The sequence below is a fragment of the Podarcis erhardii genome (assembly GCF_964252035.2).
Source record: "Podarcis erhardii genome assembly, chromosome: 2".
In the NCBI taxonomy this organism is placed as follows: Eukaryota; Metazoa; Chordata; class Lepidosauria; order Squamata; family Lacertidae; genus Podarcis; species Podarcis erhardii.
The window spans coordinates 80,255,693-80,282,072 of record NC_138498.1 but is presented as its reverse complement, the minus strand read 5'-3'; the positions used below and the strand labels follow the sequence as shown (position 1 = coordinate 80,282,072).

Genomic DNA, 26,380 nt, shown 5'->3' with positions numbered 1-26,380 from the left:
TCAGCCTCAACACAGACATGTATTTCATACATGCCCCATAATCCCCCTTAGGGTCCTTTAAATGTAACCCATTTTGAAAGCTTCACTGGGAAGCAGAATATGACATTAATAAATCAATAAACTGGGTGCTGCTGCACTTCTGCTAGTTTGGGTGGAAGCCCACCTTGCGTGATCCTTCCCTCTTGTTAAAGAACAGGAGAAGAAAATAAGAATCATGATTGTACACCCATGCTTATGTGTAGATATCCTGCCTCAATTATGCCGTTATATGATCAGCAGAGGGGAACACAATCATCTACTCCTTTCACCAAGAGTGGCAATTTTTGAATGAGTCTATTTAGCCAACCATCTGCCAAACATGTGATCGTTCAATACTTTGATCTTTATTCCTTTTGAAGAACTTAATTTAGAGTTTGGGAGGGTGTTCTGAGAAGATATACCTCCAAAATTACTTAGAAGTATTTCAGATGGGTGCATGTTGAAAGCATAAATAGTAATTTCTGTGCCATTTAACACACGTTTAATGATTAACAAGCAAGCATATTTTAACAATGCAATGCTGAGTACTCAGTACTTTCTGATATATTGAATACATGTCCAAGGGAACTAGTGCTTCATTTCAATCCAATAATAAATGACACAATTTATCTTCTTGACAACCTCTGGAAAACACATTAGTGAGACTTCCATAGTATACCAGGCCTGCTGGTTACAAGGCCTTGATCCAAAGTTTAAATGAAGTGAAATTACCTGTGGCTTAATATGACCTATCACCTGACAACACTTTATACCTCATTCACTCTCAATAATTATTGTTGTAAAGCTGTCGGTGTTAAATGCTTTCATGTCGTAGGTGAGAAAAGGCAGCTGTATAAGTCTTCCTGCTCTAGTAAATGTCTCTTGCTTTATATGCTTAATGGTATAAAGAAGATTACAGTTAAAGATTAAATTTCTTACTACCAGGTTCTGCTATTTCTTTTTTAAAATGTTTGTTTTTCTTCGATTTTAATTCTTTTACACAATTTTCCTTAGGAGAATGTTCACCCGCCCAGATTGAAGTAATTGAAGAAATGAGGCCCCAGTCTAGTATCAATTGCCAACTTCATTTCAACAATGATATATTTGATTTTTCAGCCTCTGAAATTTTTGCAGCAGAACCTGGGTTTGATGTAGATTCAGGTAAGACAAAAAGAAGCCCCAAATCACACCAAGCACTCTCCAGTCCGTCGTGCATGCTATGGTACTATATTTATCCTGTTAAGATAATACTGAGTAATGAGTTGAGGGAGCAAAAATAATAATCCAGTACATAAGTAATAAAGTAATAATGAGCGACATGGGAATATAGAGATACAAATGTGCCAAACAAGTTTAATGATGATTGGCTAGAACTGCAGTGTTAAGTGAAGACAACACAGCAGGTGATAGCAAGCTGCTTTTCAGTGTTTGCAAACACCCTTGTTTCTCAGTGCTTCAAAACAGTGTAAAACATTGGACCTGGAAAGCTCTTCGCTCATGTCAATTTCAGTTTGCAAGCACAGAACACTGTCTCTTATGTCAACTCTACATATGACGTTGACTGTGGTGTTTTCATGCTAAGGTTGCCCTATTGACATTAACTGAGCCTCTGAATAAACATGCTTAGGACTGGAGTGCAAAACATTCAACAGTAACACAGTGTAGAAAACTACAGTGGTACCTCGGGTTACAGACACTTCAGGTTACAGACGCTTCAGGTTACAGACGCTTCAGGTTAAAGACTCCGCTAACCTAGAAGTAGTACCCTGGGTTAAGAACTTTGCTTCAGGATGAGAACAGAAATTGCATGGCGGCACAGCAGCAGTGGGAGGCCCCATTAGCTAAAGTGGTACCTCAGGTTAAGTACAGTTTCAGGTTAAGAACGGACCTCCAGAACAAATTAAGTTCTTAACCCAAGGTACCAGTGTACACTGAGGGGGAACAAGCTATTATTATTCAAATTGTTCTTGGTTCTTTAGGACATTATACTTGTTCCATCACAATGCACAGACTTGCGGACAAGCAGCTAAAACAACTGAGTATGAGCAAAACGGCTGTTGTTGTAACAGCTTCAGTCCAAAGCAGCCATTTCTCAGAGTGGATCAGTGCCGAAGTGCCATTTAATCCGGGATTTTACGCTAATCAGACTGAAATTACCTTGAATAATCATTACACAAGTTCTGATGTGAAGATATTTGGAGCCACTGAAATTCTTGAAAATCTTGTGGTAAGTCATGACCAGTATTTTCAATTTGTTAATGTCATGTTTCCATGAGCCAATGTGGATACCATGCACAGCAGTCCAATAAACAGCAACATTTGAGCTACAATGAAAAATTCAAAGCAAATTGGATTTCAGGCAGTAACAGAAATTTGGGGTGTAAAGACAATATCCATCATACTGTCAATCTTTGTATGAAAAGTTAAAAATAAGTTTAAAACAGGTACTTTAAGATGTATTTTATTCACTGAAAGAGACCACTGAAAGGAAGTCAAAGGAGGCACAAACCTAGATCAGCTTGGGCTTTTTTCTGTGCACTACACTATTCTGCATATATATTTCACATAGTTACTGTTTTGATTTCCTGTAATTAGGTGGGTGTTATCTAGGCCACCCAGTGCAAATTCTCCTTTAATTAGTTACATTAGTAAGCTAATAAAATTAGAAGTCAAATTAATTGAAGTTCATCTTTATGTGAATATACCCAAGGGTGTGAAGTAGAATTTAAGCAGTCATTAAAGGAAACAAATACTCATATTGGTATTCAGCTTCATAAATTGAGGAGGGGGAATACCATTTGCATTTTAGCTACCCTATTTTTAATACAGAAAGGTAGAGTTGGCAAGGGACTTGAACAAATGAAGACCAAAAATGATTTATGATACCATAACACACCTCTGGGAATATCAGGAGAGAGAGAATAATGTTCTACATAGTACTCTGCTGCAGATGTTAAACTATAATCCATAGAAGCACCATTAGAAAGAGATACAAGAAATGCACAGCTGACGTGACTTGGAGAAAAGACTGTCCAGCTTGGTATGGCAGGTCGTCTTGAGCAGAGGGTGTCTATCAAGCAGCAGCTAGAGAGCATCTGTGAGAGCTCACTCTTCCAGGGGAAGTGCCATCAGAAGAGGGAAAGAAAATAACATTTTTTAAAAATCGAATAGATCTGTTTTGGTTGTGCATCTGACACAGGGCTCAAGTGGCTCAAAGACAAATTAAGAGAGGGGATACGATCCCGCAGTACAATTTTTCTCTATCTCTGAGTGCTGTCAGTAAATAATATGTGTTTATCTTGTAGGTGAAATCTGGCTCACCTCTGGTGGTAGCCTTTGAGAAGGAAAGGTCCTATGGCTTGCCTAGTTATGTAACATATACTGTCAGCTTATCAGATCCAAGACTTGCAAGCAAAGGGTCTCTGTCTACTACACTTACCATATCCAGCACAGGGACTGACCAATCTATCACAATCCCAGTGACAATGTTTTATGTATCTGACAGACCCTTATCAGTGAGACGTAAGTTTCTCTTTCTATATCTATACCTTCCATTGTAGTAGTCCCTTTTAAAAATATATTAAATGTGTTATTGTAAATGTCAGCGTTTTTAGTGCTGGATTGGCATAAGTTTTATCTCCAAAGCTATATGTAGGCAAATGTGGTAGTGTAGCATTGCTAGAACATAGATTTTATTGCATAAAGAATTTTCCTAATTTGAAAAAGTTCAGAAAATCAGTGTCAGTTTGGTATTCAATGCCTCTGTGTTCACCAGCATCCCAGAACCTTTCCTTTCTATGGCAGGTCTTCGTGCTTCCAAAAGGGAGGGGACCCAGAGAGTGGCATCAGATCTATGGCTTTAGTTGAAAGAGCAACCTGGGAAAGCACCAATCTGTGCATAATTATGTTTGGGTGCATGCATGGGAATTTTTGCTGTTTACTCACCATTGATCTCTCAGGAAGCACAGCATCATACTCTTAACTGATGGTTCCTTTATTTATATAGCTTTATTTTAAGGATAATGGTATAACATTTTCAGGGGCTCTAGAAAGCAATTAATATTGACATTTAAATATATTTTTGAACTGTCACAGGCATGCACATTCCAAATGTTACTTTGAAATAATCAAATAGTGTTATTTAAATAGATAGCACAATTGGATTCAAACCAGTTTAGGGTGTTAGGTCTATTTATAATATGGATACCCATATATCTTCTTTTCAATATGATCCTCAGATGAACCAAGCTTATTCCAACACTTCCTTGATTCCTATCAAGCCATGTTTTTCACACTTTTTGCACTACTAGCAGGGATGGCTGTTACAGTAATAGGTAAGTGTCAAGGGATTCTGAAGCATCCCTCCCCCCCTATTTTTTTCAAAGTTTATGTGATTTCAAATTAATTTCTGCCAATTTGTTCTGCCATGTCTTTCAGTGCACTATGCTATTTTCTCACCAAAGGAACAGCTCACTCACCCAGCTTTTCTCCCAAGGACGAGTCCTGAGCATAGACAACGTAAGCAGATCTTAAACCATTTTAAATTGAAATAAACTTTTCGCGCTTAAACTATTGTACTGCATAAACATTGCAGCAAGGGAGAGCGTTCCCCTCAGAGTAGACTGCCTGAGCCAAGTGGTATAACTGTATTTTGCAAGATACTGAAACTTGCCAATTTTGACTCTTATCATCCCACACAGGTTTTTTATTTAATTGTGGCTCCTCTGAGCCAATGGGAAGACTAATTTTAGTTCCATGCTTATGAAAGGAAACTACAAGAAGAGCTGCAATACTAAACCAAATCCTCTCTTCTTCTTAAAATGGCACAACTTTCAAAGAAAGTCAATTAGCTCGTGATAAACCCCAAAGAGATGTTTTGCCCTTCTTTTTTCTTATATAGCAGGATGGGGAACTTGTGGCTGTGGGTGTTTTTGGATTCCAACTCCCATCAGCATGGCCATTGGTCAGGGATGATGGGAGTTGGAGTCCAACAGTGTCTGGAGGGTCAAAGGTTGCCCCTACCTTCTCATTCACAGAACACAACATTTGGAAATGGGAGAAGAAAGTTTGCATTTTCACTAAATCTGTAGACTTTCTTCAGCTGCTATCTGTATAGTGAAAAGCAGTCCCAGAGACTGCAGTTGGGAGAGGATGGGATGGAGGAAAAGTGTTGTTGATCCCTTTCCCCACCCACCATTTGTAGGTCCCCAGCTGCTTTTCTGCCTATTGTCATCTTAAGGCTAGTTCTCAATGACCTGCTAAAATGTGGCTGAGCTTTCCTACTTCAGATTGTCTACACATGTTCTTCCATAGAAAACAACTTCTCTCACCATGGAAACCTGGACAAGGACTCTAATCTAGCCTTTACCTGATGTGCTAATGTTCTGTATGGAGGAGTGTTGCTGGGGTTTTTTGTGGAGGAGTTTTCAGTCATGCGAGACCCCATCTGCAATCTGAAGTGTTATTTGTGAGAAATAGGTCTTAGCTGGTAGAACACTTATTCAGAATTGCTGGTTGACGTGGCATTTTGCCTGATTTGTTCTTAATATTGTTATTTAATATTCAGTCTTACAATGTTACATCCTGCCAATAGCTCAAGGCAGATATCCCTCAAGTGAGTGTGAAGATTTGAGCATTGAGGATTTATTGTCATGAGATGGCCAGGATGTTGGCATGTGTGCTTTTCTTTCTGGGAAGCATTTCCCCAGCACTCCGCAACCTGCTTGCCTACCTGTGCTTCCTCATTGTCCATGCTATGAGTTACTTCATGATATGAGCCACTCAACATAGTGCTGTAGCAACCATTCCATTAGTGCAAGCTTTTTTTTGCACTTATTTTTCTTCCCTTTGATAATGCTTGAATGCAATTGCTTTTCTCATTAAATGATGGCGAATGGTAAAAAAAATAACACAGGAGATATTTTCAGAACAGCATTAGCCTGAATCATGTTTTTGTGACTCCATGAAGATCTTTAACACGAAACAAACAATCTAGCAACATCTTTATCATATATATGAATAATAATTCTGCCTTTTGTTTATAAATGTAGGATTTCCTGCTCGATCTGCACCTTCCTTCAGTTCCACATCTTCAGGCAGCATTCACGGCTCTCCCACCAGACTGTGGAGTCCTGGTTATGCTTCACAGTAGACAGAGCTTTTTTCCACCTCTCAAAAGACTCATGTTTGTATTTTAAAGTACTAGTGCTTTTACTGGTAACTAATTCATTACCTGATGATAACTTGTCAAAGCTTAGCTTTTTGCTCAGTTTATTGCGACTCTCTTTCTTTGATGAATGCAACATAATTTCTGTATACCTTTTTAATTCACCATGCCCATGTTATTTAAGGGTAGTAGAATCTACTCTTCCACAATCTGTCATTATTAGCAGTACTATCTGGGTGCTGGGAGAGGAATTTATGGGTAATGCCCAGTATCTGTGTTGATCTAGCTTGCCTTTTCTTTCAGTTAATACTAGTTGTACCTCCTAATTGTCCGTATCAATGCAGTGCATATGTTTGTTTACTTCCTGTGGAAATTGTATTTTTCTAGTTTCATAATGAGGCTTAATACAAATAAGGAAGAGAGATACAAGGACATAAGCCAAAAGCATGAAAGGGATATAGGCTTCTAGAAGACTAAAGTTTTAGTTCGTTTACAGATTTTATTAATTTATTTTGAGACTCAGGAATGAAAGTGCTGCACTATTACATTCTCACACCCTTTAGCCTTATAAATAATTTGAATTTTCCAGTTTAGAAAGTAGTTATGATGTAATAACTATTAAATAGTTGTGCCTTTTTTGTGCAAGAATTGTAGTAGGGTCTCCTCTCACGTAAAAATAGTCAGCATACACTTCACCAGTTGCTGCAAGTACCAAGACCCTCTGCTATTCACCTGTAAATGAAATTTTTATTATAGTTATTATTTGACTATGCAGGGTGTTTTTTTTAAAAAAAAAACAGGAAGTTTTATTTTAATGAAAAGTTTATTTTAAGCTGAGTCTTTTTTAAAGAAAATAATGTTGATATAAAGTGGGTGATCGTTTATTTTTTTAGTTCTTTGCAAATGTTAAATACCTCAACAGAAACTGGCTACATTTGGGCATCATGCTAAATCAGCACTGGTGAACATCTTTAGCTCCATGGGCCAGATCCTTATCCAAATATGTCTCATGGGTTAAACTTGGACAGGTGAGTGACCTACCTGTCAATCTCTTGGTGTTACAAATGACATTTCTATCCTTTGTAGTGCCAAACGTCTGGAAAGCAAGGCACTCCTAAAAGCAAGCTTTCCACCTTTGTCTGCAGCGAAACAGCTTCTGAAATTAAGGGAAAAACTTGCTTCTAGCAGCACCTTGCTGCCTGCTGCATACTTAGAAAATTAGCCAAATTGAGCAAGTAGGAGTACACAACAGAGCTTCCTATAAGGAGCTCTCTTGCACGCCCAGATCCAGCAAGGTTGTCCTTGCTGGGTTCCTGCTTTGTGCAGCACTTCAGAGGCTCCCAACAATCAGTTTGTTATTAGATGCTTTGGAAGATGCACAAGGAGGCTTTGGCCAAGGGTGCCTTTTTGGCTGAGTCAAGCCCCGCCTTTACCTGTATGATGCCATGTGTAGGGAACACCCAAACCACCCTGATGGGCCAAAATTGGCCATAAAAAACAAGGAAATGCAAAATTGGCCTGCAAGAGCAAGGTTCCTCACCTGCTTGCTAAAAAAAAAAAAAAAAAATGGCTCCAAGGATGAGTCATCTGAATCCTAATCTGTGGCCAATGCTGATTAGAATATTCAGATTTATAACCCGTGGTTTTAAATTGCCTTGTTTCAGTGAGCCAAAGCAACAAAGAATTCCAGTTTGTCGAGTCTGAAGAATATGACAAGTTGTGGTGAATCTACACTAGAAATGAAAGCTTCCACATTCCTCCTGGGTGCATGGGAGTGGGGCTCATACAAGCCCAAAGCCCACTGTGGTTTATTGGCCAAGGCTCCAATGTAGCCAGTGAGTCTCAATGAGCATCTCTTGACCTGATACTGTGGCCTGGATTAGGACCCTTATACTTGAAGTGCTGCACGAGTGTCATGGAAATGTGAATAAGGGAGGGTACACAAAAGAGCAGCTCAGTCCTCACAGACTGACTTCCGCAACAGGAAATATTTTTATTTTTGTTGTGCTGTCTATACGGTTGCGACCTTCCCACCTCAACGTGTGCATGCCCTAGCTCTACTGAGGTCAGTGCAGTTACTGTTCAATTTAAGCATAGCAAAAATTTCCCCAAGGATTTAGCTGGTATAATTAATACTTTGTGTCGGCATGTAATCTACAATACGCACAGGTAGCCAAAGAAGTAACAACATACCACCACATATGGTATAAATTTGGACTGGAAATGTCACATGGTTTCTTGTAGACTTTTCTTCCTTCCTTCTTTCATACAATGGCTGCTGGGAAGTTCGGTGTCTACAACAACCAGCAGTGTGGTTCTTTGATGCCATAGCAGTAAGGAACTCAAAGGTTGACCTGGAGTAATTGTTTCTAAATTCCAATTCTCTAGCTCAAAGCTTCTCAAATGCCTGGCTGTTCAGTAATTTACTGGGCCCAGAAGTAGGTCGCTGTGCAAATGCAGTGTTGCCAATCTGACAGGAAACAAGACTGCCAATAAAATACAAAGGTGAAGTTTTTCCAGAGGTTCAACAAAAAAGAATGTGATGTTTACAAAGTGAATATTCTCTAAGTCTGGTCTTTGGACTGTGGGTGACATCCAGCTGTGGCAGCCCACTTGTGCAACAGATTTCTGCTCAGGCAATAGGTGTTCCCTTTTTTTCCTTCTTCCTACAATCCCCAACTGATCCAAAACTGCCATGAAGATTTGGAGAACCCTCTGGAATAGATCAGAGACATGGGGTGGGAGGCTACAAGAGGCAGGAGAGTGGTGGGGTCCCATCACATTATCTGATGTGACATTGGATATCACCCACTGCCTGGTGTTGGAATTGTATCATAAACACCTTCTTTTCAACCCTAAGTGTTAATAACTAACATTTAACAGGGAGCAGTTTAGAACAAGAAATCTTAGTGCCTAATTCTAACACTGTGAGTGTATGTGACTCTGAACAATCCTTATTGTGATGCTTTAAAAAATGTCAATGCAGGGAATATTTCATGGAAAATTTGAAAGTCGTACAAAGATACTGTGACAAAGTTGTATTTGTATATTGAAAACAAAGTTTTTGTTTGGTTTATTTGCTTGAGAAATAAAGATATGCTTTAACACATAAGCATTGCCTGAAAATGATTAAATATACACATTCAACCTTAGACATTTTTGTAATATAATCATGAGATGGATGTATAAATTGGTAACAAGAGAAGGGAAAACTTATAAATGCAATACATCATCATCATCATCATCATCATCATCATCATAATTTAAAACAACAACAACAAAAGGCTCTGGAAGAAGAGCAGGGGGGCGTTGACGTTAACTGTCTTTTCACAATGTCCATGTTTTTGTTTTCTTACCCAGCTGTCAAAGGAAAAGCCTTTACATCTGGGGATAGCATTTCCTTCTAATTCAAAGACAGCTATTGAGTTCATTGGGAGATGACCAGAGGCTCCCTGCTGCCCTAGGGATGTCTTTCAAGTAAAGTAGGCAGTGGCATCTGAGTTAAATTCTTATAAGCTCTGTTTTTACCCTAAATAAACTGTGTTTTATTTTGCTCTGTGAACCCTCCTCTTTCTGGGTACCAAAATAGAGTGATGGGGAATAGGAAAGGGAGGGAATATATAAGACCTTTTTCTAATGATGATGGTTGCCCTGGTTAGTCCACCTAATATGTTTCTAGCTTTAAAATTTCTGCACCTACTGTGCTTAAACACTCTAGTGCCTAACATTTTACTGAAAAGCAGGTGTTGCAGTTTTCTGTGAGAAACTGAAGCACCCCCAAATGTAGAGAGAGCTAAAAAGAAAGTGTGTTTGGGTTGTTAGCAGCTGATTATAGTTTTGTGGGTTTATTGGCATTTCTTTTTAATAGGAACCATGTGAGGGTCAACTCAAAGAGGTTGGTAAAAAACAACAACACACATTGCTTAAAATGTATAGGCACATAACATTTTGAAGGTTTCTAATTTTGTGCTCTTTCCACTGAATTCAGTAGAGAATTGGATGTTAACTGCTCTTGAGCTGTGGTTGGCTGTAGTGCACATGTCCAAACACTGTTATTAAGACAAGTGGCTCTGAAGAACCCTTGGGAAGTCTGAACCCTGAAGGCTCTCCAAGCTATTGGTTCCAGACAAAACACAGTCCAACCACAAGAGGAAGATACTGATGTGTCTAGACTGGCTGCCTTTCTTTTTAACATGGCCTGCCACAGAAAACAGCCTGTGAATGTTCTGTGATCTGGCCCTGATTTATCCCTCTTGCCTGATTTTCCCATACTTAAACTTCTATTTCTATAGCATCATATTATTTCCATAACTGGCTTAAACTTAATGATGTATGATTAGAATTTATTTCTTTTCCATAATACTGGAATGGTCTTTTATTCTTCCCCTACTGTGATGCTTGGAAGAGAGTGAGCAATCCAGAAGAAAGAGAACATGGAACAGGGAAAGGCGCATGTAGTGGTTGTGCCCAAGTGGCAACCATGACACCTACCTACAACATTTCATAGATTCTTGTTATTACGAGCACAGTATCATTATATATTGTTGAAGGTGGAACCTGCTATATATGGTATTTATTTATTTGCTTACAGTGAGTACATGACAGTGGGATCCCAGGGTTAAATGTAGATTTTTTATATTGAAATTGAGGAACTTGAGGTCCAGGAGCCAAATGCCAGAGGGTTCTCTATCTGAGCCTTAGATCTCTCCCAGCCCACACCCTTCCCTGCTTCACACAACAACTGTTTGCCTGGTTGGAATATGTCCTGGAACCCTTAGTGCCACTTGCCTATCTTGATGGAGTGGGGTTTGCAAATGTATGTAGAAACTAGCCCACTGTACAAAGATAAAGTTTACATTTCTTGCTCTGCCCACTTTTGCCTCTTGCCTTGCCCATCACTGGCAGGTGAGCCTCAGAAGGTTGCCCAGAAGGGAATGCAGTGCTTGGGCTGACTGAGCTTCCCCATTCCTGTTCCAGTTACTCAGATATTGCTTCATTGTTATGTATCTGGTCTGCAGAATATGCAAGGTATGTGTTAAATTCAAATTAATCTGGAAAAGCACTGAGGGTACAGTGAAGGCAATTCCCTACTTAATATTCATCTAGATTTTAGAGTGATTCTTCAACCTTTTTCCTTCAACAACACTGGCATAAATATTTAATCTTGATGTTCTTATGTCCACATGGGTCTTTTCACTGCATGGACAAATTTCCATTGTGGACAGTGTTCTTTGAAACCAAATTCATAAATTCTTGGCTCTGACTTACCAGGTCCAGTGGAAGACTGAAGCTAAGGCCCTTTATTCTTCTTGTTGTTGTTTAGTCATGTCCGACTCTTCGTGACCCCATGGACCAGAGCACGCCAGGCACTCCTGTCTTCAGGCCCTTTATTAATAGCTGCTAAAGTTTTTTCTGTATTTGGCCATAGTCATTCTGTCCCTTGTTGCAATGTCTCCAACAATGGAGAAGTCATGCTGATCTTCCTAAATTGATCTAAATACATATCCTCTGTCTGAAATACACACTGAGTTTTAAATGTGTACGCACTCCTGTTGTTTGTGTAGGGTGTCCTCAAGTATCACAGGGCCTTTCCTACTCCCAGAATGGTAGGACTCCAGCTGGAAAGTACATTTGGCACAAACAAACCATAGTGTATTACAGCTTTAATAAATAGGTTTCTTCCCCTACCAGGTAATGTATTCCAAACTCATCCCCATACACTACTTTTTTTCTTTTTCTTTTTCTTTTTTAGAAGCTCAAGTATGAAAGTCACAGTGTGTATAAGAACAACCCTTCTGCGTTCAGGGTATTTGCTCAGTGCTTAGCATTAGTAAGGATTACAAAACAGACACTGGCATGGATCATCTTGAAATAAGTCTGCTAAAATCACAGTTAAATTGTGTCATCAGCTGTTGAATGAACTCATTCCTCCAAGGGATGGAAATGTCATGGTAATAAAGCTGAAGATATTTACTGAGTAGTAGCTGGCACAGAGTCAAGAACAGGGATAGATCAGAAATAATGAATACTCAAAAACAACACCAACACAGGTGATTACAGAAGAATTACCTAAGATAAATTAACATACTAGAGATCTTTCTCCACCTCTTCCCAATTTAAACTTGCATTAGGATTAGTAGATTTCCCGATTCCCTATTTTGCCCAATTAAAGTTACCCTCAGGTTTTCTATGCTTTTCGTGTGCAGACCATGCCAGAATCAGAGTATAGGATTTCATTCCAACCCGTTAGCAAAATGGCTCAGATCTGTCGCAAAGGATTTATAGCCTGAACTAAATGATGAGGCCACTTTCTTCAGGCAATGTGCAGTTGCTAAAATGTGCATTAAGCTGAGGAACTGCCGGGTGCGGTTTCTTTTCCTTTTAATAGTTAACGGCATTTCCCTGCACTGTCTCATGCCCAGAACTATAAATTGGACAGGAAATGTCCTGAAGTAGAATCAATGATATCTGGTCCCTAAAAACTAGATTAGATTTATGAAATGTGCCTTTCCTCCTGAGAACTATGCTGCCTGTGATGCCACAGTCCTGCTCTGACTGAGGATGAGCAGAGACATATAGTTCCATTCTGTGAAGTTTTGAAGAACTAGGAATACAGCCATTCACTTGTCTGAACTGTGGAATTAAATTTGGAAGCTGGAATGCACCAAAGGTTTAGTGTAGTAGTGGAAATAGGGAATGGGAAGGTAGCCATGTTCTCCAGTCACTGCTGCATACTAACTAGTCCCATTAGAACTGACAGTTTTGTTGTTCTTGTAGAAAGGAGTAGCCTGGCAGTGCCTTCATGGGTACTTGTCCCAAGCAGAAGGAAACCAACCTTGAACTGACAGTTGGGAAAGTGAGGAGAGGTCAAGGGGAAGAAAAAGAGGCTTTGGTTTCTGATGCAGCTGGAATATCAATCTGGAGAAGCGGTTGGGTGAGGGTTTGTGGTCACTGCTAGTTCCACTCCCAGTTGGATACTTAATCTTTGCACAACTAGGGTGGCCATACACCCAGAATTTCCTAGACATATCCGGAATACCGCATCCATCAACAGCATCCGGGCAGAAATTGGACAAATGTTTTGGAAAATCTGGATGTATGGCACACCATGTCAGCAGTGCTGATTTTTCCTTAAAATAGCTCAAAATGGCAAAAAATCTCAACAACTTTTCTGTCTTTTCACTGTTTGAAATATGGCAACCCTATTAAATAGTCACATGTATTCTATTTCTCCAGGGCTAAGTTGTTTAAAGCAGTTATGTGGGGAGCCCCAGAGCTGTCCATCTGGCCCTCAGAAGTCTCCCCACTTCTCCAAGGTTATACCCCTCACTGCTCTCATTCATACATGCATTCTACATACTATGAGCTTGCTGGAATGTGTCCTTCAAGATGGATAGAGAGGGGTGCTGGAATACCTGCAGAAACTAGTAGAGTGGTACCTCTGGTTAAGTACTGAATTGGTTCCGGAGGTCCGTTCTGAACCTGAAACTGTTCTTAACCTGAAGCACCACTTTAGCTAATGGGGCCTCTCACTGCTGCCACACGATTTCTGTTCTCATCCTGAAGCAAAGTTCTTAACCTGAAGCACTATTTTTGGGTTAGCGGAGTCTGTAACCTGAAGCGTATGTAACCCGAGGTACTACTGTATACTGTACAAAGGTAAAACTTACACCATTTTTGTCCCGGACTCCATCTACCACTGCCATGCAGTCCTCAGAAAGTTGCTCAGAAGGGAATGTGGCCAGTAAGTGAAGAGTGTCCTTCTTTCATTTGACTCCCAGCTTTTGTCTGTGAAACTAGAGGTTCACTAACACAGGATAATCAGATTTGTTAGGCAACAGTAGATCTGCAGGTAATTATTGTAATTTTAAGTTAGTCCTTTTACACCACCTGCCCTCTTGAAGGGTAGTTTATGATATATGTGCACAGCATATTTTGCAATGGAAAGAATTTCATTTAAATTTGTGACAGGCAGATAAATATTTAGTATCACATTATTGTATATTGAATGAGGCCCATTATTACTCTCTGCTACAAGTGTGTGCCATCATTACTCAGCTCTGGAGTTTATGACTATGCTTTATAGGATGCATATTGAACATTCATCTTCACTTAGCCTCTGGCACTTATGAAAAATACCTTGTGCAGTAAGCTGACTCCCCCCACCCCACCCTCAAGAGCCTGCTTCTCTGAATGAAAGTTAGAGTTGACTTTATGGGTGCAGGGTTTGTTGTTGTCGCTGCTTTTTTATATAAATGGTCAGAAAACTAGCTCCTGTTACTCATGGCTGCAGGAGCAGGATTCTGGGTTAGAGGGATATTTGCATATTGGCTACACTGATTCGTGTATACGGTTGTATTTCATAGGCAGCAAACTAAAACCTAATTCTACTTCCTGCATTTTGTGAAAATTACGCATTGAAGGGTTAGTGCAGAGGTTAATATTAACAGCACAATCCTATGTCCACTTGCCTGGGAGTAAGCACCACTGAATACCAGGGAACATATTACTAAGTAAGCATGTAGAAGAATTGGCTGTAATCCTGCAAAAAGACTATGTTCATCCTAGTAATTTTGGAGCACTCCGACGCCATTATAGAAACTGAAGCGTGGTGACTAACAGCTCCTAATAATTAATGTACTCTGATAGCCTGTACTAAAGTAAATTATCCCTACTCACCAGCATATGAGGGATTTCTCTGAAATGGGGCTTCAGTGATGTTTGACGGAGACAGTGTGGAAACTTGGATACGCCCGTCGGAAACCCCCCCCCCCTCTTTTACAAACTCTACAAAACCTGTTATTGGATCAGACGACATCTAGTGGAGTGAATACAACACTGCAACTGGTCTCACCTTTTGTTCCTCTTTCCTTCCCCTTTACAGACCTTGTCTATTTGTGTGACTTTTGAGGCTATGGTGACCCACCTGCACCCTCATATGATGTTCAACTAACAGGATCACACCTAATATTTAATAGACAGACCTCACTTTGACACTAGTGTTTTTTATGACTACTTTAAGTCTTTTTTTTCTCCCTTTTGGATTGGGAGGAGGAAGAAGACTGGACTAATACCGGGAATAGCCTAAATAGAGGCAAGAAGAGGTGCAAGAAGGCTGTTGACCTACTGGAAATACTAGTGGACTATATTGGTTATAGTGTTATTATTTGGGGTCGGTGTAAATTTAGGGTGTGTGTTTCCTGTCAGGATATTGGATAGTGTGCAGTGTGTGGATTTTGTAATTGTACCCTGGTGAGAATGTCGAGCGCAGCAAAGAGGGGGGAGGGGGGGACGCCTTCTGAAAGAAAGGGATCGAAGCAAGAACAAGATTTCAAAGCAGACATACTAAGAATGTTTGCGGAAATCAAACAAAGTGAAAAAAATTTAGAAGTAAAACTAGAACAAGTAGACAATAAGATAGGGAAATTGGATAAAAAGTTGGACGAAACAGTTAATGAATTAAAAGGTCAAATAAAAGAAGTATTTAGGAGAACTCAGGCAACAGAAGAGGGGTTGAAAAGGACGAGAATAGAATTGAGGGAGGTAAGACGTGAGGAGGAGAGGACCAAAGTAGAGCTATTAGAACTAAGTAAAGCGCAAGAAGACTTGAAAGACATAATTGCCATGAATGAATTAAGATTAAGGGAGACTAACTTAAGACTTAGAGCAGTGCCAGAAAGACAAGGAGAAAACATTAAAGAGAATTTGATTGTAGAATTAGCCCAATGGATGGAAATATCAATAGAAGAGATGGCAAAATCAGTCCAAACGGCATTCAGACTAAAAATAAAAACAACCAGAGCTAAAAAATTTGTAGGAGATTGCCTGATTATATTCAAAGAAAAGGAAATGAGAAATATGATTTTGCAAAGAAATAGAGAAAAAAGACTGTGCATTGATGGGAATTATATAATAATTTTCAAAGATTTACCAATTAGAATTCTGAAACGTAGAGAGCCGTATAAAGCATTGGCACAGATGTTGAAGAAAAATAATATAGAATTTAAATGGGAGTATCCGGAGGGCATCTCATTCATGTATAGAAACAAGAGGCATAGATTAGTTAAACCAGAAGAAACTAGCAAATTCCTAAGAAAATATAAAGAACTGAGACTAGAAAAAGAGGAAGACAAAATAGGAGAGGCAGCAGGGGGTGCTGAGGAAGAGATAGAGGAGGTAGCAGAAGGGTCAAGAAGTGAAGAAGAAGAACAGGAGGAAGAAGAATTAGCTGAAACATAAGAAAAGAAGTAATATAGGTAGGTTCAATCACCATGGCATTAAAGATTTGGAGTTGGAACATTAATGGGATAAACGAGAGGAAAAAAAGGAACAAAATCCAACAAATTTTGAAAAAAGAAAGTCTAGACATTATTTGTTTACAGGAGACCCATATAGCAAGAAGACATAAAAGAATTCTGATAAATAAAACACTGGGAAATGAGTTCATATCATCTGACAGAGTCAAAAAAAGAGGTGTGGTTATTTATGTTAAAAAACAAATTGAGGCCCAGCAAATCTTTAAAGATGAAAACGGAAGGATAATGATGGTACAAATTAAATGGCAGGGACAAAACTTAATTATAGTAGGACTATACGCTCCAAACGATAATAAATCTGAGTTTTATAAAACCGTGGAAGAAAAGTTAGCGGAATATGTAGATCAAAAAATGATTTTACTCGGGGATATGAATGGGGTGGTCTCACTAGAAATGGACAGACTCAGAGATGGGGGGGGTAAGGAAGGGAAGCTGCCCAGAACCTTTTTCTCATTGGTTAAAAACTGTAATCTAATAGATGCCTGGAGACTTAGACATCCGCTGGAAAAGCAATTTACGTACCACTCTGAGCCTAACCAATCACTGTCCCGAATAGATCAGATCTGGGTCTCGAACGAATTAACACCAAGAATTATACGAGTAGAGATTCAGGCCAAAACAATATCTGATCACAACCCAATAAAGATGGAACTGAAAGGTCTGGAAGAAGGTACTTTTAGATGGAGATTGAAGGATTATCTCTTAGATGACCAAGATATAGTTGAAAAAGCGCAGAAAAGGATGAAAGAATTCTTTAAGGATAATATGAATAAAGGCACCAAAACTAAGGTGGTGTGGGACGCGGGTAAGGCAGTGATGCGGGGCTTTTTTATTCAGCAGAATGCCATTAAAAATAAAGGAAGAGATAAAGGGAAAAAGGATATTCTGAGACAGATAACGGACCTGGAGGGGAAATTAGTTAAAAAACCTAACAATAAGAGAATAAAAGAAAATATTAAAGTACTGCAAGCCCAGTACGCAACAATAATAAATAGGGAAGTAGAATGGAACATAAAAAAACTAAGACAAAGAACGTTTGAGTTTGCGAATAAGTCAGGGAAGCTTTTGGCATGGCAAACTAAGAAAAGAAAGGAACAAAGCACAATAAATAAAATTGTAGCGAACGGAGAAGAAATAACTAACCCCAAGGAAATAAGGAAAGGTTTTCTGGATTATTATAGAGGATTATACAAAAATAGAGAGAGATTTAACCAGAGAAAAATAGAAAGATTCTTGAAAGATAAACAGGTTCAGAAGATTCCAATAGAGAAAAAAGAGCAATTAAACACCCCAATAGAGACAGAAGAAATAAAATCAGCAATTAAAGATTTAAAAAGAGGGAAAGCTCCGGGCCCAGATGGCTTCACGGCAAGTTACTATAAAGAAATGGAAAATACAGTACTGGCACCACTGAGAGAAGTAATGAATAATATTTTGAAAGAAAAAGAAATACCAGATACTTGGAAGGATGCCTTCATTACTTTAATCCCAAAACAAGACTCAGATCTGTCGCAAGTTAAGAACTACAGGCCGATCTCGCTGTTAAACGTCGATTATAAAATTTTCGCAGGAATATTGGCAAGTAGAGTTAAAAACATATGGTTAGAATATATCCATGGAGACCAGGCGGGCTTTCTGCCTGGCAGGCAAATGAGAGATAATATTAGAAATATAATAAATTCCATAGAATACTTGTCTGCCAGGTATGATAAGCAAGCCATAATGATGTTCGTGGATGCAGAGAAAGCATTCGATAATATAGTTTGGGACTTTCTACTAAAACAGTTAGAATATATGGAGGTTGGTACGAACTTCTTCAACGGAATAAAGGCAATCTATACGGAGCAAAAGGCCAAATTAATTATAAACAACGTGGTGTCAGAAGAAATAACGGTAGAAAAGGGTACAAGACAAGGTTGCCCACTCTCCCCGTTGCTATTTATAATAGTACTGGAAGTACTCCTGAACTCAATAAGACAAAATAAGAAAATAAAAGGGATTAGAATCGGTGAAAATGAATATAAAGTTAAAGCATTCGCAGACGATTTAGTAATAACAACAGAAGACCCGCTGAACTCAATAAAAGAGATACTGGAAGAACTGGAACAATTTGGTAAGGTGGCTGGTTTTAAGTTAAACAAAAGGAAGACTAAAATAATGGTGAAGAATTTAGATTCGAAGGCAATCGAGGAATTACAACAACAAACAGAAATAGAAGTGGCCAAAAAGGTAAAATATCTAGGAATATGGATAACCCCGAAAAATATAGACCTATTTAAGAATAACTATGAGCAGGTATGGAAAGAGATAAAAAAGGACTTGGAGAGGTGGGGGAAGCTGAGATTGTCATTCTGGGGTAGGATAGCTTTAATTAAGATGAACGTTCTCCCGAGAATGTTATTTCTGTTCCAGAACTTACCGATAATCAAGGGCACTAAGATATTCAAAGAGTGGCAAAGAGGAATCTCAAAATATGTCTGGCAGGGCAAAAAACCAAGGATTAAGTTTAAATTGTTAACAGAAGCTAAAGAAAGAGGGGGATTCGCCCTGCCAGATCTGAAGTTATACTATGAGGCAGCGTGCCTCTGCTGGGTGAAAACATGGATAAAATTGGAAAATAAGGAACTATTAGACCTGGAGGGGTTCGACAATAGAGCAGGATGGCACGCGTACTTATGGCAGGGGAAGAGGAAGCACAAGGGTTTCGCAACACATATTTTTAAAGGCCCTCTATTGGAAGTTTGGGAGAGGAATAGATTTTTATTAGAACCTAAAGTACCACACTGGCTATCCCCATTGGAAGTTATGAGCGTGAAAAAAGTAAACATGAGAGGTGACTGGATAACTTATGAACAATTGTTAACAAAAGTAGGGGGGACATGGAAATTGAAACCATATGACCAGGTTAAAGGAAAAGTCTATGATTGGTTACACTATTTCCAAATAAACGAAATGTTTAGACAAGACGTTAAAGAGAGAGGATACGCGGATAAAGAATCTAAATTCCAGACTGAAATAATAAACAATGATTACAAAATTCTTTCTAAAACGTATAATATGCTATTAGAGTATAACCTGATAGATGAGGAAGTGAAGTCTGTGATGATTCATTGGGCAAGGGACATCGGCCATAATATATATTATGAAGAATGGGAGAAACTCTGGAAAAAAAACCTTAAATTTACAGCTTGCATAACGTTAAAAGAGAACCTCATGAAGATGTTTTACCGTTGGTATGTAACACCTGCAAAATTAGCAAAAATATATAAAACTTGTAATAAATGCTGGAAATGCAGGGAAAAAGAGGGATCCTTCTTCCATATGTGGTGGGACTGCAGAAAGGTCAAAGGCTTTTGGGAAAGTGTATATAATGAAATGAAAAGTATATTAAGATATAACTTTGGGAAAAAGCCGGAGGCTTTTCTGTTAGGCCTAGCAGGAAGTGATATAAAGAACAATGACAGTAAATTCTTCCAATATGCAACAACGGCTGCAAGGGTCTTATTGGCTCAAAATTGGAAACAACAGAACATACCGACGCTTGAGGAATGGAGAGCAAAACTACTAGAATACGCGGAGATGGACAGATTGACGGGGAAAATTAGATATTTAAAAGACCAAAGGTTCATTGAGGACTGGGGGAAATTTGTGGAATATCTGGAAAATGTAAGTGAAGGTCAGATAACGCTAGTTGGGTTTAAAAAAGCTCTGTGAAAAGGTTGGAATATTGTCTAAAGAGAAAAAGAAGGAAAGAGAAAATAATGTCAATATAAGCTAGGATTTGTGTGAATTTGTTAAATTAGGGTATGGATGATTTCAGGGGAAGCTGAAGGAAGTCTTACAGAAAGAAATCTGTGACAACAAGGTGTAAACTGTTTTATTTTCTTGTTTGTTATGATTTAAAAACAATAAAAATTATGCGAGAAAAAAAAAAAAAATTTTGGAGCACTCTATTACCTCCTGCCTTGCCCGTCCCACCCCCATCGTTGTTACCTCTTGGCGTGCTTTTCAATGTTTAGCAGGGAATGCACAGCTGTCTGGACTTGGGGCAGGGCTGTGGGGCAGATGGAGGTGGCATTTTCAGTCTTGTCTGGAGTAGCAAAACATCCTGAATATTAACAGCAACCCAATCCAGAGGTGGGGGTTCTGTTGCTCTCCAGGTGTTCCTATATTAACAGCTCCCATCATCCCTAACCACTGACCATACTGATTGGGGTTTGTGGGAGTTGGGGTCCAACAATATCTGAAGGATGAGGTCCCAAAGTGTTACTTACCGCAGACTGTAAAGCAGGGTGGTTATATGCCCCAGTGAGGAGACACTGCCACCAGTAGATACTGTTACATTATTGGCTCTGATAAGTTAAACTGTTTTTTAAATCTTGCTTCTGCTGAACAATTCATTTATGGAAGAAAACGTGGGCAACATGGGTTTGCAGACTTTGATTTAAGTTGGAAGTTACCACCCATTCTTACAGAAGAATGTCACATTATAAAAATGTAGCTACCCATTTCCTTCAAATTAAAGGAAGCACCTTCTTGTTAATCCTGTGGGCATATTCTGTGCAGCTAGGATCAGTTGTGTCTGTTAGAACTTGAGCAGAACAGTTCTCTTACCTAACTGAACACTGAGGAGCTATATTAAATGAAGACAAAACATAACAAACAAATGTCAAGATACTGATTTATAATAACAGTTGAAAATAATAATCTTAAATGACAAAGTGAGGAATTGATAGTTCAAGTCTGGCTCATGTACTGCAGTTATAAATATACATTTTCTACTCATCTTGCTTTAAATGCATTTTATTTTTATCCCATAATTTACCTAGCTTTGACATGGTTTTTGAGCAGAGTGTCTGTTTGCAGTATAATTAGCAATCAGACCTAAAGATCTAGGCAAAGTGAACTTCACTGCACAAGAATCACTTTTTCCTTATGATAAGGTCGGGCAAGATGGCACAACCATACAGTCTCTGTAGTTTACCTTCTCACAATCTTCACAGACAATTTCAAATACTAAGCCTGCCTTTTTTTATATTTGTAGGTACTCATTTGCTTACTTTCTGTTCCTGGCTCTATGAAAAGGAACAAAAACATAATTAACTTTATATCTAAATTTATCATGAAATTAAACATTCCAATCACTGCAATGATTTTCATGCCTGGATTAAGGTGTTTTGCAAGTGTTTGGGTTGCAGTGGGCGCTATTCACCTCCAGTGCAAAATTCTGGTTGTATTGTTTTTGTTCTACACTTGTGGCTGGGGAAACCCAGGCAGATGGCCGGGGTATAAATAATAAATTATGATGATGTTGTTGTTGTTGTTGTTGTTGTTGTTGTTGTTGTTGCTGTTGTTGTTGTTTAAACTATACAGTAAGGCTGCAATCCTAACACCTGTTAACTAGAAGTAAGCCCTATTGAATTCAATGAGATTTGCTTCTGAGTAGGCACCATTAGGACTGCTGTCTAGGTGTCCTGTTGCACCAGAAGCTGCCTGTGAACAAATGCTGGCTCCCTCGGCCTGAAAGCGAGATGAGCACTGTATCCCCATAGTGACATTTGACTGGACTTAATCGTCCAGGGGTCCTATACCTTTTACCTGTCTAGTTATGTAGTAAAAACCAAACACAACTGGACATATACATTAATCATCATGGATCTGAATGCCATTCTCTTCTTGTGATTGGCTGCTAGTATTGGCCAGACCTGATGTAAGTAATTGGAACCTGGACTTCTTATCTTGCCTGCTCAACAGCAGGTCAAGTCTCCACTTTCAGGAATGAAAGAAAACCTTCATAACAGTCTCTGTCTAGGTGTAACTACATATGACCACAACATAACCAACATAACAATATTTGATAATCATGGCTCTCTGTTTTTGATCAGGGAATGGAGAATGGAATGTTTGATAACCCAAATAAAAGCGATGAACACTGAAAATGAGACTTATGGGGTAGACTGTCTTGGAAATATTAGGCCAGGTACTTGGATTGTTTAGATTGCGATCACTTTGGAAACAGAAATGTGTTGGGGGGGGGGGATGCTGAGTATAAGAGACAGAGGAGGCTATATAGCCATGAAGTAAATGCATGAAGTGCATCTCTAGGGATCTCACTACTATCTTAGTCCCCCCTCAACTTCCTTGTAGACTACATTATGCACCCTGCATGGACTGTCTTTGAAAACATTTAGTCTCAAGCTGGTTAAGAATCTTTCCATCCTCAAGGGAAGTGGCTTTGGTGTTTTGTTTTCTTCTTACCATCAAGAAATATGGACTACCTGACTCTTGTGGTTGCAACACAACCAGAAATGTGAGTTAGATTCTAAATTTGCTCCTTCCAACCCAAGTGTTTCTAAACTGCTGCCCATATTAGGTAGCCTACTTTGTTTACCAACACTATCCAAACCAATGGTTAATTTCTTTTTTACCATTGGCTTATGGCTAGAACAAAAACTGATGCAACACAATTTGATGTGTGCAGGACAGAAGAGGAAGCTAGAGAATCAAACACTACCACCACAGTGGGAGGCGGTGCTCATGGTTCAAGACAATGCCTCTTACAAGAGAAATTGCTATATAGGACATATGAGTCCCCGTTGTGATTATGAAAAATATTCTCTCCTCCTCTAACTGCTGGTGCCTTGATACTGAAGGACACTTGGTAAATATTATGTGGTACTGTGCTGTTGCTACACAATTGTAAACAGATCTAAGATTTATGGACAAAAAAGCATTGATGGGATACCTCCCTAAAGTATTGTGTCCTTACCCCAAGACAGTGGAAATGGATCAGTTGCATGAACTAGCTGCATCCTATGCATCTTCCCCCCCCCCATATCAGTACTTATTTACAGGATTTATTTGTTGACCATTTGTATTTTATGGTGTTTTAATGAATTTAGTCATATTTTTAATGATGGTTTAAAAACAGTCTTATGAATAAGTAAATAGTGTATATTACAGACATTAGATGCCTGCCAAACTATAGGGCAAAACTGCAGCAAATTCAGTGCTCGCTGCATACAAATATATTTTATGACAGCTCCATAAATAGAAAAGGAGAAAAACCTAAGAGTTCTGACCCAGCTTCTCTTCCCTTTCCCACCTTCCTTCCTCAACCAGGATTCTGTTTTACTTTAGTTTCCTTTTTATTGTTATTGTTATGGTTGTGTTTGTAGTGTTGATATAAACTGAAAACAAAATTCAGTGAAAATACTATTACTATACATAATAAAAAAGCAAGCATCACTCTTCATTGCTGACCAAAGCTGCTGCAGAGACCTCCATTCTGAGTGCTTCACTGGCTCATAGGTTTTCAGGCAAAGCTGAAGTTCTTCCATGATCCTTTCAATCGCAAACTGCTCTAGCCCAACCCAGTCTTGGAAGAATGCCTGCGCTCACTTCAGTTTTCCCGTGTTAGGAAGTCACTATTTCTCCTGGGTGGCATCTCATCTTTGTGAAAGATGAGGGAGGCTCACTAGGCTAGTTTCCTCGTTGCCTTTTATGAGTTAATCAAAGCATCCTTATTTTGAAAGGCTTTTGAAGAAGCTGGCTAATAAAATTTTATTGCTGCTGATTCTGCATTTTTATAGATTTTTAGCTTTCTGTTTGTTGTGGTTTCTTTTTTATTTTTTACTTCTTTGGTCTTTGAATTGTATTTGGAGTGATTTTTATGTGAACTTCCTGAGTGCAAGACACACACACACACACACACATATCAATCATATACACACTTATAACCTATTTAACTTAATTTATCACAATTGATAAGTTCAAATTTCCTTCTTGTGAAAATGTTTTGGTTGAGATTATTTTGGGGTGCAGAGGGGTAAATAAAAATAATGTGCAATGCAGGGATACACACAATTCATCTTTAAGAAGCAGTAAGAGAAAATGTGCTGGCCAACGTTTTAAAGATTACAGATGAACAGAGAGGCCCTATGTCAAGGTGACATACTGTCATGAATTCATTGCAGTGGCACAACGACAATGCATACCACTGGCCTTACAGCACGTGAGGATAGGAAGCCTCAGTTCAAGAACAGCCCTGAAGCCACTGGAGCTGAGTGGAACCCACTGAGTTAAGAGGTTTCACTGAGGCCTGTTCAGTCAGAGATTCAAAAAGGAAGGTTGAAGGTGAATGGTCACTTGCGGCCTCGTCCAGAGTGAAACCAAGTGAATCTGTCCATGTTTATGCAGTCTTTATCAACAGCCATTCAAAAATGTGTTTATTCTTAATGGAACAAAGCCTAATCTTTTGTGGAGGACAGTCAGCAAGAAATCGGGTACTGCAGGCTCCCTTTTCATGAGGGAGGTCTGCAGTTACACGTCCTCACAGTGCAATGGTAGAAAGCTCCACTGCTGTCACTGTTCTACTGGTGGTCCTCTGTATGTAAAGAAGCCACAAACAAGGCATTCTGGGGGCAGGTTGGGGAAGGCCATGGATTTGCAGGATCCAGAGCCTTAATATTCCTTGGACATGTCTCTCCCCTCCCCCTGCACGCCATATGCCAGTCCAAAGCTGGTGTATGCATTTCGCTCCTACTGCGGTCAATGGAAGATAAAATGCAAAAGGAATACAAACGCAGTTCAAAAAGTTGCCTCCCCCTATCCAACGCAATACGGCTAGGTTCTCCCTGCAGCAATGGCTGTGCCACAGCTCTCTCCTCATTCAGGAAGGTAGGATTACTCTGTAAATAAAGGTAAAATATTGGCAATGACCTTAAAAAAACACCCAAAATATATTAGAAAATGTAAGTTTAGGAATGGGGAGTGAGGTATCTGTGTGTGTGGTGTTGGAGTGGTTAGGAAATGCTGATCACATACCTTATTTCTATCAAGCTGGCAAATAAATATATGGAATCCCACATGCTGCAACAAGTGAATCTTGCCAAGCTAATATCTAATTTCGTCACTACCTGAAGCATCCATTCCGGGTATATCATGCCAAATGGACATTTTATATACGTACCTTTACAGAAGGGACAGTGCTGCCCTGTTCACTTTTGATATGACTGCTGACAGCAATGCTTTTCCCTTTGCATTAGCTGACAATGTCAGTTTGCTTAATTATACAGAGCACCTGACTTTCGACCTTGAAAACTCTGATGCACTGCAACTTCCTGGCAAAAATCCAGTCTGGATCATCATCTCCAAATCCAGGCTTGGTGGCTTTGTCTCTGCAGTCATGGTCCATCTCTTCAAATCACTCTGCTGTTTTGTTCATTCAGTCCATTGCCAAGGCAAGAAAACGGTCCAGCACATCCACTGCCACGCCTGCAGATATAAAGGAGAAATGGAGCTGTGTGTCACCAGCATATTGCTGACAGCATATACCCAAAATCCAGATGACCCCCCCAGTTTCAGATAGATCTTAAACAGCATGGGAGATAAAATCAGACCCTGCAGAACCCCACAGTGAAGACTCCACAGGGCCAAAGAACACTCCCCAAACATCACCCTCTGGAAACATCCATCCAAGTAGGACCAGAGCCACCACAAAGCGGTGCCACCCATTCCCAGCTCGTACAACCGCTCCAGAAGGCTACCATGACACTGAGAGGTCAAGGAGAATTAACAGGGAGAACTAATAACTAACTAACTAAATATAAAATAAAATAAAATACATTTGTTACTCCAGTTAATGAGATGTGAGTATACAAACAAGCTTCTGTACCTTTATCATTTCCTAGAATAGATAATGTTACACATTTAGCAGCCTTTGCTGATAAAGTGGGCAGGGTCAATGGTCCAGCACAGGCACCTTATAAGCTCAAGTCCAATAGTGTTTTCCTTTTAAGAATCCAAAAGTGGGACAGGGGAGCACTTCATTATAAGCACATTTGTAACACATCATGACTTTCAGCTGGGAACCAATGAA

The 26,380-nt window shown here is 39.3% G+C and overlaps 1 protein-coding gene and 1 long non-coding RNA gene across 7 annotated transcripts in view; one reads left to right on the top strand and one right to left on the bottom strand.

Annotated features, from left to right (window-relative positions):
• Positions 1 to 9,296, top strand: part of NUP210 (nucleoporin 210) — a 90,977-nt gene extending 81,681 nt beyond the window's left edge. For 2 of the 3 annotated variants that reach the window (XR_014153131.1, XR_014153132.1), the window contains 7 exons: positions 1,033 to 1,179; positions 1,998 to 2,245; positions 3,324 to 3,540; positions 4,257 to 4,352; positions 4,456 to 4,536; positions 6,069 to 8,307; positions 8,367 to 9,296. Coding sequence is in view for 1 of the 3 variants with exons in the window: in XM_081848809.1 (XP_081704935.1) it covers positions 1,033 to 1,179; positions 1,998 to 2,245; positions 3,324 to 3,540; positions 4,257 to 4,352; positions 4,456 to 4,536; positions 6,069 to 6,169 (890 nt within the window). In the remaining 2 variants the exon portion in view is untranslated. Of the gene's footprint in view, positions 1 to 1,032; positions 1,180 to 1,997; positions 2,246 to 3,323; positions 3,541 to 4,256; positions 4,353 to 4,455; positions 4,537 to 6,068 lie in introns of all 3 variants that reach the window. The other variant, XM_081848809.1, reaches the window with a different exon arrangement.
• LOC309334534 overlaps positions 1 to 26,380 on the bottom strand; it is a 125,628-nt gene that overhangs the window by 42,748 nt on the left and 56,500 nt on the right. For 3 of the 4 annotated variants that reach the window (XR_014153140.1, XR_014153141.1, XR_014153142.1), the window contains 2 exons: positions 25,472 to 25,776; positions 20,494 to 21,575 (listed from right to left, as the gene is read on the bottom strand). This is a non-coding gene — a long non-coding RNA (uncharacterized lncRNA). Of the gene's footprint in view, positions 1 to 10,526; positions 11,803 to 20,493; positions 21,576 to 25,471; positions 25,777 to 26,380 lie in introns of those variants that run through there. The other variant, XR_014153143.1, reaches the window with a different exon arrangement.